Source organism: Elaeis guineensis, chromosome 3 (assembly GCF_000442705.2).
Source record: "Elaeis guineensis isolate ETL-2024a chromosome 3, EG11, whole genome shotgun sequence".
Classification (NCBI taxonomy): domain Eukaryota; kingdom Viridiplantae; phylum Streptophyta; class Magnoliopsida; order Arecales; family Arecaceae; genus Elaeis; species Elaeis guineensis.
In genome coordinates, this window is record NC_025995.2 from 108044130 (window position 1) to 108055916 (window position 11787).

The window sequence follows — 11787 nt, forward strand, 5'->3', positions numbered from 1 at the left end:
GTCAGGCATTGTTGTCTTTTGGTTATACACAGGAAGGTACCAGTACTCTTAAGAGAGGATTAGATCAGTTAGCTATAATTGTTAAGAAGCAATGATTGTGACTCCTAGATACTGTCACACCGCGTGATATTGATATTTTTCCATTCTAGAATCTGGCTCTAAAAATGTCATGACAAATATCCATATATCTCTAAGGAAACAGCAGGGTTTAAATACTGTCTTCTGTTTGACTAGAAGCGTTTATTAATAATCAGATTAGACTCCATTTCTACCCAAGTTCTCCAAAGTTGGTGTTTCAACCAAGACCTCGAAGTGCTTTTATTGCACCTCCTCCATTGAAGCATTCTGCTCTCCAGCGCTAAGAATAGGGCAAATCCAGGAGCACAAAGATCACATGAAGGGATAGAGTCATAGACTGCTTCCTGTTTGGCAGGCTGTATACCGTGTCTCTTTTGGATTGGAGGACAACAGTGTTCCTTCCTTTTGTTCTTTAATTAACTTAATTTTTAAGGGTCCAAGGATTTAGAAAACTTTTGTCCTCTTTTTGCTTGGTATTTGCCACACAAATCATAAATCTAAGATAAATAGTAGGTTGAGCTTGGATATCTTATTCGCTCTACCAGACGCTATTAAGGCAGCAATGGAAGCGGACTTCAGATGCGTTCACTTCATCGGAAGATAAACTTTTCCTTCATTTTCTCCTTTTTTGGAGTGCGTACTCCAAGTTTTGTACCCCAAAACAATGTACACATCAAAAGATCAAGTTACTGCTAAATAGAAATCAAATAAAATAGCAAAAACAAAAGACAGCCACAAAACATTTTGAAAAGGATTCCTGATCAGATGGCATTCTTTTGGCACAGGAATTTGGAAGGACAGATGACGTGCTCACATGGTAACTGGATCAGCACCACCATTCGCTGCTGCTGCTGCTGCTCTTTTCTTGGCAAAATATTCCTCTGCTCGAGCAAGATTCTTTGCAACTGATGGTTTTACCCACTTCTTCCGGCCAGGCAATACAGTGAGAGTGCAGCCAGCAGCCTCAAGCTTCTCTCTTGCTGCTTTTGAAAATGCCCGTGCCTTTATGTTCAACTTAAGAGACAGATCCCCGTCTCCCAAAATCTAGAAGCAGGTAAAAATTTGAATGAGCATACAGATCTTACCAAAATACTATATTTGCACAAAATGTCTAGTCATAACAATACGGTAGTGTGTGCTGAACACACATGAAAAATGAATTTTCTCAGCAGCAATAGTACAAATAGGGAACCTCAGTTCAAGAAAAACAAGTAACAGGTACCACGACCACTTTTAAAAGCCTAGATTAAAAAAAAAAAAAAAAAAAAAAAAATTACATCTTAAAAATAGGATTGTGATGCTTTAGGTGTTTCAAGCTTGTGGTTTTTCGCATGGCTCAAATCAGTTTCTCCTGAACAAGTTGACAATCCACCACAAGATACGGTTATTAGCACCTAGTCTTCAAATAACATGGATTGCAGATTTTCGGAATTAAGCTAGATACAGGACACTGAATAATGTTTGATCGAGCCAAAATAACAAGCAACATTTAAGCCAAAATGGATGTAAGCATAATGAAATCCCATAAAAGCGTACATAGCAAAGGACAAGAGGGATCTAGCAAGCATAGAATATGCCCAAAGCACAGAAGAAAACAAGTAACACTGCTACTCACAACATGCTATCAACTAAAGAGTACTCCAAAAGCCAAATATTAGCCAAAGATGGCATGTACGACATCATGTTATCATCCTCTACATTAACAACACCTAAGAATATATTGTTATATTGAAGGAACATCCATACTTCTTAGTTATTGATCATATGTTTTCCTAGGCAAGTCAAACTTCTAGAACACCATGGATCTGACAATGCAACCAGAAAAAAAAAAAAAGAAAAGAAAAATAAATAAAATGTATTAGTTCTCCAGTTTCACAATCTTAGTACTAATCACCAACAAATAATGAGCAATGTGCTTGTGAGGTGTAAACTGACATGCTAGATGATTTTCTTTTGTATTTTGAACAATATACAAATATCAAATATAAACCATCCGTTATTAAGGTAGGCGAGCTGGCATCTTGTCTCAAGTAATCCTTTAGGGTCTCAGGCCAACATGTATCTGCATTGGCACGATCTGCTGAGACTAGCCAGTGTAAGCGAACATATCCAAAGCAGTTATTACTCCTCTGTCTACATAAACTGGCTTAAATCCATTGCTTCTGCAAATCTCCTTAAGTTGCCTGGATATTTTGCAGGATTACAAGCCATAACACCTTCAACATTCAAATATTTATATTCTGCAAAAAACCCAAGGTCCAGAAACAGCTAACATGGCTGTAGCATCACATTCACCACAAAGCCATTAGAAATAAGGCAGGCATGATCAATATCATTGATTCCTCTTCACATCACATCATATAAAACCTGCTCAAGTATTCACATTGTCAACATCAAACACTGGATCCACCAGCAAAATCCACCTATTTAGGCAGCCCATCTTCTTTATCAAAAAATGACTACTGTTAATATACTCTCTACTTATTTGAATGCATTTTTTGCTACAGATTCTTTACCTTCCTAGCATCTTTCTACCTTCCACCTCTTCCTGCTCTACCAGAAACATGGTGGCTCCAGTTATATCAAGCACCAGCTTGCCTCTGCCTGATAGGATAGCTAATTGCTTTGTTACCTCATGCCAACTGAGTACACTTTTCTTGAGTTTGTCGATGTCATTTATCTTTTTCTTTTTGTGTACATTTCTATTATTACTGCCTTAATATATATTTTCCAGTACCAAATCCATGAAACAATTGACATAAGAGAGAGCTCTATGTGGAAGATACAATGTTGTAAGGACTATATAGAGGGATCTCTCCGGCAGTAATTCTCCAAGAAACTTAACAAGGGAACAAATTGTATATTAATTCTGCGAAACAAAGTGAGAAGAGCCAACGGATCTAGAATGGTTATATGATGACTCTCCAAAATATTCCCATGGGCAGCTAAAGTGTGCTGTCTGTCCTAAATAGAGGCGCTAAGTGTGCATAACAAGCATGGACACGACCTCAGATATCTTAATAAGACTAAGAATCCATAACAAGATGCTCTGCTTTTAGCTTGTACCTATATGAACCCAGTTCAGAAACAGGATCATGACAACAACTTATGACAAGGTATAAAGTTAATTTGGAAGTGATAATCTGGTTGAGGACGTTTTTAAATCTGACTGTTGCTACATATTTGTGCCTCAAAATGAGCATGCTTCCCCCTAACAAATTCTACAATCTTCTCTCTTCATCTAGACTCTTCCAAAGTCTACATACATTTGGAGGGCTGATTGCAGGAGTTTAAACTGCAACAACAATGTCAGTCTCCCAACCCACTGCCTTCCAGATCCACCTCCTACCTAAAGTTACCCTGTCAATATTCAGTACCATCTATTGGAGGTTCATGTCAAGTAGACAGTTCACGCTTCACAGTAAAACTTACTGGAGCCTCCTCAACTGAGTCCTGCTCCTCGGCCTACCCCATTTGAATATAAAAAACAAAAACAAAGTTAATGTGCCCAAGTTCAACTTTATGTTAATGGATATTCACTTCTATGAAAATGTGTTCAGCTCATTTCTGTTATTAGGAAAAAAAATACTATAGAATGAGGAAGGGCGTCAGCTTTAAGATCTCGTCAGGCTTCCTCTGCGCCAGCATTCACCTACCATGCTGGGATAGTTCCCAAACACATTTGATGCGATGACAGATAATACACCTACTGTCATGTTATGCTATACAGATGTTCACGACAGTGAGGGACATTTTGAAGGATCCTTTTCAGCTGCATCTGATCTAACACCGAATAATAACATAGAACAGAAAAGCTATGGACTAATAAAAACAGGTACAGGGATAAGCTAGATAGTATTTTATTTTTAGTAGTTTTTAAAGTATCAGGGAAAATGAACAAAACAAAATTGTTAAATATGCAGGTTCCATATAACAGACCTGCAGCAAGCTCTTGAGTAGTCTAATCCAAATTGCTAGATATCAGGCACAAGATGGAAGTTCTGAATCTCGTTGTCAGGGCATCTCATACCAAAATGGATGCCTTGCAGCTCATCAACAAATCAATAATGAAGTATGAGATAAATAAGGCTCACCCAAAGACAAGAAGCTACAATGAAAAGGCCTATGGTGGGTTCAAAGCTGATATACACTGATCTTTTAATCAAGGGTACCCGAAGGCTGGACAATGCTAAACTCTAAATTAGTCCACTAGTTATGCTTGAAGATTTTGACCAGATCAGCACCTTACATAATCTGGACATGATTTAATTTAAGGTAGAGTAAATCTGCTGATAAAGTATTGACTGTTTTTTCATCTTGTAGTGGTTGTATTTGATGCTTTAGCTCAAATCAGCATCATGTCTTGTTAGCATAGATATTCCATAATCTCATGTGGGTGACTGGGCATGCTTGAGTGGAATGCATGGTAACACATAGCATGACTAATATTCAGGAGAAGAAAAAGCAAAATAACAAGTTACATCTATTAGTCTATGGCATATTTTTTTCTGTTTTAACCTTGCCAAGATTTAAGATGATACCAAGAATACAAAATTCCACAATTCATGTAATATTTCTAATACAATAACAGATTGAGTAACTTACTTTATTCTATGGTCGATCCAAGAAAAGGTTAAGGAAAACATTCAAAAACAATCTCAATACCTTTAGCGGCAGTTTTCTCTCTCTGCCAGATGGTTTAATCAAGCCCTTTGATTTCAAAGATTCCAGTGATATTTCATCACCTTCTCGAAATCCAGCATCCTCAATGTCTTTTAAGTTGATAGGGACAAACTTTGGTAACCCTGCATGCATGCCTGGCAGGAAAGGAATTATAGATATTGTTACTCATAGTAAGTTAACAAAAATCATAAGCTAAAAAATGATCCCTCTATATAAGAACTAATAGCAATTCAGGTATCCAAAGTAAGATGCACTTCACATGTAGAATATTGAGATAGAGAGAAAATATGAAATAAAAGAAAAAAAATCAATCCACATTATATAAAGCATGGGATAGTAAAAAGCACGGTTTACCCATAAAAGCATGAATTTGAGAAACTGACCAATTAATTCCTACAGTGTACTAATTTTTGTAATAATCTCTAGCACAGGAAGATCACAACTATGATCTGTAAGTTTGTAACTGAAGAGGTAAAATAATTGCACTAATGTGAAAAGGAATCTACTTAAATTTGAAAAATAGGGTTCAAATATAATCAACATCTATTCTCCTTCTGTTATATTCTTTCTTTTCTTTTCTTTTCTTTGGGACTCGGCCACCAGTTAAATAACATCACCATAAAATAGACACAATTGTGGACCTGGGTTACTCTAAACATCTTTATCTACAGTGAACTTTCAACTCACAGCACATTTTTTTTGTAATAGATAATGCCCATCAATGATTTAGAAAGAATTTCATCACTTGCCCTCGCATCACCCCTCAGCCAGTCATCAAGACCGTTATCACGATCACCAAATGTCCTTAAGCATCAGTCTAAAGAGATACCAGCAACTATTGCCAGCTAGTCCCGGGCCATGTACAGACAAGATAAGCATGACAATAGAGCAAAAGAGGACAGTAATAGCAGTCTTGGACCCAAGAGGTAGAAGGTTTGTCAAAGAACTAAGGTTGAAAATTAAAGAGGAAAGTGAGGGTAACCGCACGATAGATGGACAAGCGCTAAGCAGAATAGTGTCGAGAAGCATTAGGGAGTGAGAGTGATAGAAGGTCATCATAGAGGACTCTCTCCATCTGTTCGCAAGCCAAATATTATAATTCTGTTTCAACCTAACACAACTTAATGACATGGTGATCATACAGCAAGAACTTGTCAAACTATTTTTGATAGTATACAATTCAAAAAGTTGTTAGTGCAGTTGAACTATAATTGATCGTGTTCCATCAGTGAATCGGATTGTCAAATACATCCCACATCATGCACCCATGAAAATGAGTTAAAGAGAAGACGTTCTCAAGTTAAGATGACTTCTTTGCAATTTAAGGATCCATGATACGATCCAAGAGTCCTATCGCTATTAATGGAATATTCTAGTTCTGAGGTTGATGGAATATTCTTTGCGAGTTCCGAGGTCTTTGAACTCCACGGATCATCTTCAATATTCCAAAACATCAATACAACCTTTCCATTTTATGAGTGAGACTGATAATTCTGGTTTTATGTACCACATATCAATCATACATCCATCCTCTTCCCACAAGGAGGTCAGAGGTCATCACCAGAATTGCATTTTCATCAGTTATGTAAATGATTTATTTCTTTAATCAAAAAACATACCACAGACCCAAGCTTATCCACCCATATTCACATCGTTGCCAACCTATTATTTGGTAGGTTTGATCTTCCAGGTTGACTTAGTGCTTCAATTATGCACATGTATGAGGTTATCCACACTACTGCCCTCCATTGTGAATTGATTTTTTATTTGCATGATCATTCCATCAACAATTGACAATAAATTTGCTACGATGCAGATCTGTTTTTTAAGGCTTTCTTATTACCTCTAAAGCTTCTGTAAATCTAAGTCTAGATTGATGATCAGAGATCATTTCATCAATGAGTCAAAGGTTCTTCATCTTTCAGATTGTGCCTTGAATTGGTGTTCTGCTCATTTTTCTCTTCAAGTGAATTTACACAAAATTGTGATTGTTGATTTGTTCAGGTGAGACCCCTTTCCATTTTCCCATGAACTACTTCCACCTTATCAGTTTCTTCGAGATTTATATCTCCTTCAATGGGCATATATGCAGAGGTCCACCAATTCAACCAGATTGGCACCCTTCCACTTCATTTTATGTCATGCTCACTTTATGTCTGTGTCCTCCAACAGTCTCATTTTCTCCATTTCTTCCACCATTTTGCCACTTTACTGAATTTTTGTCCATGTTCAAGCATTTCTTTGTGCTGCCTTCTACTAAGTCTTCCTTACTTTTTCCTCTTACTCCCTCACAGGGTCTTGTCCCTTAGAACTTCGAGACTACCAACATCTCTTGATCCTTCATGTCTATGAACTTGCACAAAAGTCACTGCACATTCTACAGCAACTCTCTTAATAGCTTAGAGGCCTGAATAAGGGACAAATATGACCTTATCATGCAACATTCACATATATTATGCCATGTTATTTTCTTTTGGTACTTTGTCTATTAGGCTTTTCCTAGTCTCCAACAACTCTTCTTGTCAAAACCTCATATTTCTTGGTATCTACTAGGATTCTTGGAATGTGGTTTCTGTATTTTCCTTTCTGTTCCCCCATTTTCCCCTTCTGCTAACCGATTCTTACTCTCGATCCTGACGTTCCCTTCATCCCTGGCTTGCATCATTTCATTCCCATTATCCAGGTTTATTGTCAGTAGCAACCTTTAGCTAAGCCCAACATGTTCATCTACACTTCAAATATAATAGTCTGTCTACTGTAAGTCTATGGCCCCTTGCTAGAAGTGACTATAATTGCTCCACCCACGATAATCACCAGACAAGCAATTGTCCTTCATATATATTAGAAGCCCAAACTACAGTCATTGTGACACTGTTGGCACCTTAAATTGATGGCGAGGATATTCTTGAGGAGATAGGTTTGCTTCGACCAACTCACACTTCAGCTCCTATCCCCATTGCATCTGAGAACAACCTAGTGATTTCAGACCAATTGCGAGCCTGTCTTAACAATCGATTGGATGTTCTCTATTCCCAAAATATGCCTAGTTTCTACACCTGCTCAGATCTTTGGGCATCATTGAAAGTTTGATACCATATTATAATTTTAACTTAATTACCTATTCTCCACTGTTTATTTTCTGAATAATTTAAGTTCTTCGGCGAGGTAAACAAAGAAAAAAAGACGGGAAAAAAAAAATCCACATCCTGAAAAAACAATTAAAATGGAAGCAAAAAAAAAACATAGGAGAACTTGATACCTCCAGCAATTCCACGGAGCTTGGGAATCCGACGATAGAGGGGCATCTGTCCACCCTCGAAGCCCTTACGGACACCGGGGCCGGACCTCGATTTCTGGCCTCTCATACCAAACCCACAGCTGTTCCCCTGGCCGGCAGCGATTCCCCGCCCCTTCCGCTTGTTCCTCTTCCTCGAGCCGGGCTGGGGAGCCAGGTTGTTGAGCCGAAAGCGCTCACCAGTTGGAGGAGCAACAGCAGCAGCAGCAGCTCGGCAAATAACTATGGGTGTCGAGGGCGAGAAGGAGGGCCTCTCTGCTTCCCTTCGGGACCTGGATGCCGATAGAGATGGGAAGGGGGAAGAGGTGGTGGGTCTGATACTGCTTGTGTTGCCCTGTGAGAAGAGAAAGGGAATAATAGGAGAAAGAAAGAGGTCAGCAATGGAGTGAGGAAAGGAAGGGAGAAAAAGGGCGAAACCTTGAACGGTGAAGCAGGCAGGCGGAGTAGCCGGGGAGTGGGAGTGGGGGGCGACGAGAGGGAGAGAATGGCGGCCATTTGAGCCCGGAAAGTGAACGAACCCGGGGCGACTAGCAAAGTGGATAATGGGAGCGCTTCCTTACGCCACGCCTTCCTCTACCGAGTCGAGGGAGTCGTGGTGCTGGGACCTGCAAAGAAAGTCTAAACCAGAGTTGAGGGTGCTCCGACAAGACTCTCCGACGTTCAAATCAGTTCTCTGTCTCAACAAAAATGGAGTGCTCGAACGGAAATTTTTTTAGCAGAATTTTGAGATAAAGATTAGAGCTTAAGGAATAACGTATCTGGAGTCCCTTTTTATAGGCGGAGAGCGTAACAGATTGACAGCGATATCTATAGCCGCCTGGTAGTGGGCCGTTCGGGGCCATGAGGAGTTTGTTACGGAGAGTAGTGGAATGGAGTCGTGGCCATCACCGTGGCCTGCCACGTGGAGCCTGTTGTGGAGAGTAGGGTGATGTCCGTTGTCGTGACTCGCCAGAGCATGATGGAGCCACATGGGATCCGTTGCAAGAAGTGGAACAAAGTCGTGGCCATTACTGTGGCCTGCCAGGGAGTCCAGGCCTGTCAGCCGAAGCTCGGTTGGGGTGTCTGGTGGAGAGAGGTAGTTCTCCGTCTAAGAGGAGCTCGGATGTTGCTGGCGAGCCTTCTACCGTTGGGTGCCTTGGGCGCTAGTGCTGCAGGCGAAGGTCATCTGCTGTAGAAGCTCGATCAGGGGCTTTCTATGGACGAAGTTCGATTTCATGCAGAATCCGGTAGAAGGTCGACCGGCAATGGATGTCAGATGGCGTTGGAGAGGTTCACCCGCTGGAGGGGTCCGGCTGCTGGAGTCCGTGTGTCGTAGGAGTTCGTCCGGAATCTGTCCGCTGCAGAAGTTCGATCGGAGTCCGGTTCCCATAGAAGTCCGGGTGGGGATCATTTGTCGAGGAAGTTCGGCCGAAGCCTACCTGCAATAGAAGTTCGGAAGGAATTCATTCACAATAGAAGCTCGGGTGGAGGCTTACAGTAGAAATCCGATGTAGACCGCTCGTAGTAGAAATTTGAAGTAGACCGCTTGTAGTGGGGGCTCGGAGTCCGGCCCTTGTCAGAATTCGAATGAGGCCTACCTGCAATAGGAGCTCAGGGCTGAAGTCTGGCTCCCGTAGGAGCTCGGACAAAGTCTACCTGCAGTAGGAGTTCGGGGAAGGAGTCCGGCTCCCGTAGGAGCTCGGATGAAATTCGGAAGGCGGTCGACCACCGTAAAAACTTGGATGGAGTCCGTCCGTCGTGGAGATCTGCTGTTGGGAAAGTTCGGCCACTGATGCACTGACGAAGTTCTGGAAGAAATTCGGATTGGAGTCGATCGAATCCTGTTGGAAAAAAATCTGGAAGAGGCCCGGAGAACAGTTGACCCTTGTAGGAGGTCGGCCGACAGTAGAATCCCGAGAGCACTTGGAGCAGCCTGATAGACGACTGAAGAAGCTTATCGTTGGAGAAGTCCGGGAGATGCGATAGAAGTTCGTCAGTCGGGGGAATCCGATCGACACTTGCGGGAGAAGCTGTGGGAGTTTATCCATCACCAGAACTTGGGAATGTTGCGGAAGCTCAACCGCTGGAGAGGTTCGGAAATATGTCGCCCAAGGTCGGATGCCGGCCGAGTACCGGGAGGGTCACTCCTGATACGAACTTCAGCTGGGGGGTATTTTGTATCCAATACCAGTCCCCCTACTTCCGAGTTCGAGTTTCGAATGAAGAAAGTATAGAGATATTCTCACAGCCGAAGTTGCTCCCTTGAATCCTGTGCGCGATCGCCCTCAGATATTCTGGCATTTAATGTGCGCGTGCCGGAGTCTTTTCAAATCGGGGCGATCCGAAGAGATTTTTCAGAATTCCCGTTGGAGCATTGCTCTACGTACGGCGCAATAATGACCTTGCCAGCTGTCAGCCGCTTTTAGCCGCCTGCTGTGGCGAGTGGGATACGTGGCGAACATGGGTCGGCCTGGGGAGATCCGCGATCATTATAGCGCCGGATCTCAGGGTCTATTTAAACCCGCCCTTCTGCCTCAAGGAGTTTCGTTCTGCCTGAAAGTCCTGTTGGTGCCCGCCTTCTCTCCGAGAGCTCTGACCTTCCTTGGCATCCGTTTTGGCCCTAGGTGTTCTTCGAGTCATCCCTGTCCCTGCACCTCTGCATCCCTCGGAGCGACAGGTTAGTTCTGGAACTTTCGCTCCTTCTCTTGCCATCTAGGTGCTCCTTCTTCTCCATTTTTCTTCTGCCGCATTCCACTTGTTTGGTCCCCCACGAACCTTTCACCTCTTATTTCGCCTGATCTTTTCGGGATTTTTAGGGTTCTTGCTTGAAATGTCTTCTGGCACCTCCGCCTCTAGCGGTTCTAGGAGTTCGTCTGCTTCAGTCCCTCAGAACCCTCATATTGTAGACGAACCCATATCTAGGGCTGGGCCTCGTCCGATTTTTGCGTCGAATGCCATCCCCTGTTCTCTGACTCCGGACGAACTTCTACTGATAAAGATTCAGTATGGAGTTCCTCCGGAGTACGATCTGAAGCTTCCTGGTCCCGTCGACCGGGCTAGCACCCCCCCACCTGGCCGTTTCTGCCTGTACCAGGAGGCCTTCCGTGCTGGGCTCTGGCTCCCGCTTCCGTCCTTCGTCATCGCTCTTTTTCATTTTCTTGACATTTCTTTAGCTTCAGTCGCACCGAACTCCTTTAGGTTTTTGATAGGGTTCCTCTCCCTTTGTCACGTAGTCGAAGTTCAGCCATCTCTTCCTTTGTTTAGGTATTTTTACACCTTCAAGCGCCACCCCTCGGCAAAGGACTGATGGTACTTTTTCCCCCAGTTCGGCAAGAAGGAATTGCTGAAAGGTGCTCCCTCTTCTATCCATAACTGGAAGGGGAAGTACCTCTACGTCCAATATCCGACCTTAAAGCTGGGATTGCCCCCTTGGGGCTCCCTGAGAGACTCTATCCGTCGGGCTCCTAGCCTGAGGGAGGATGACCTTCAGGCCGTCCGGAAGCTTCTTAGTTATCCAACTCCTTCCCTTCCCAACCTTCCAAAGGAGCAATTTCTGTTCAACATCGGCTTGAGTCCCTTGGATCCTGCGAGTATTCCATCTTTCCTTTCTTCTTCTTTTCTTCTTCTCTTCTTCTTCTCTTCTTTTTCTTTCTTCTTTTTTTTTTTAAACTGCACGTCACCTCTTCCTTTTTTCACTCCGTTGCTGATATCTTTTTTTTTCTCTTTTTTTTTTTAGGAATGGACGCCGAAGC

The 11787-nt window shown here is 42.4% G+C and overlaps 1 protein-coding gene across 1 annotated transcript; it reads right to left on the bottom strand.

Annotated features, from left to right (window-relative positions):
• Positions 1–667: 667 nt before the first annotated feature.
• Positions 668–8632, bottom strand: LOC105041074 (large ribosomal subunit protein uL15c). The gene is made up of 4 exons (XM_010917867.3): positions 8474–8632; positions 8021–8390; positions 4744–4895; positions 668–1122 (listed from the first exon to the last, which is right to left on the bottom strand). Exons 1-4 carry the CDS (start codon positions 8549–8551, stop codon positions 889–891), a joined length of 834 nt encoding a protein of 277 aa, XP_010916169.1. The 5' UTR covers positions 8552–8632; the 3' UTR covers positions 668–888.
• Positions 8633–11787: the final 3155 nt, after the last annotated feature.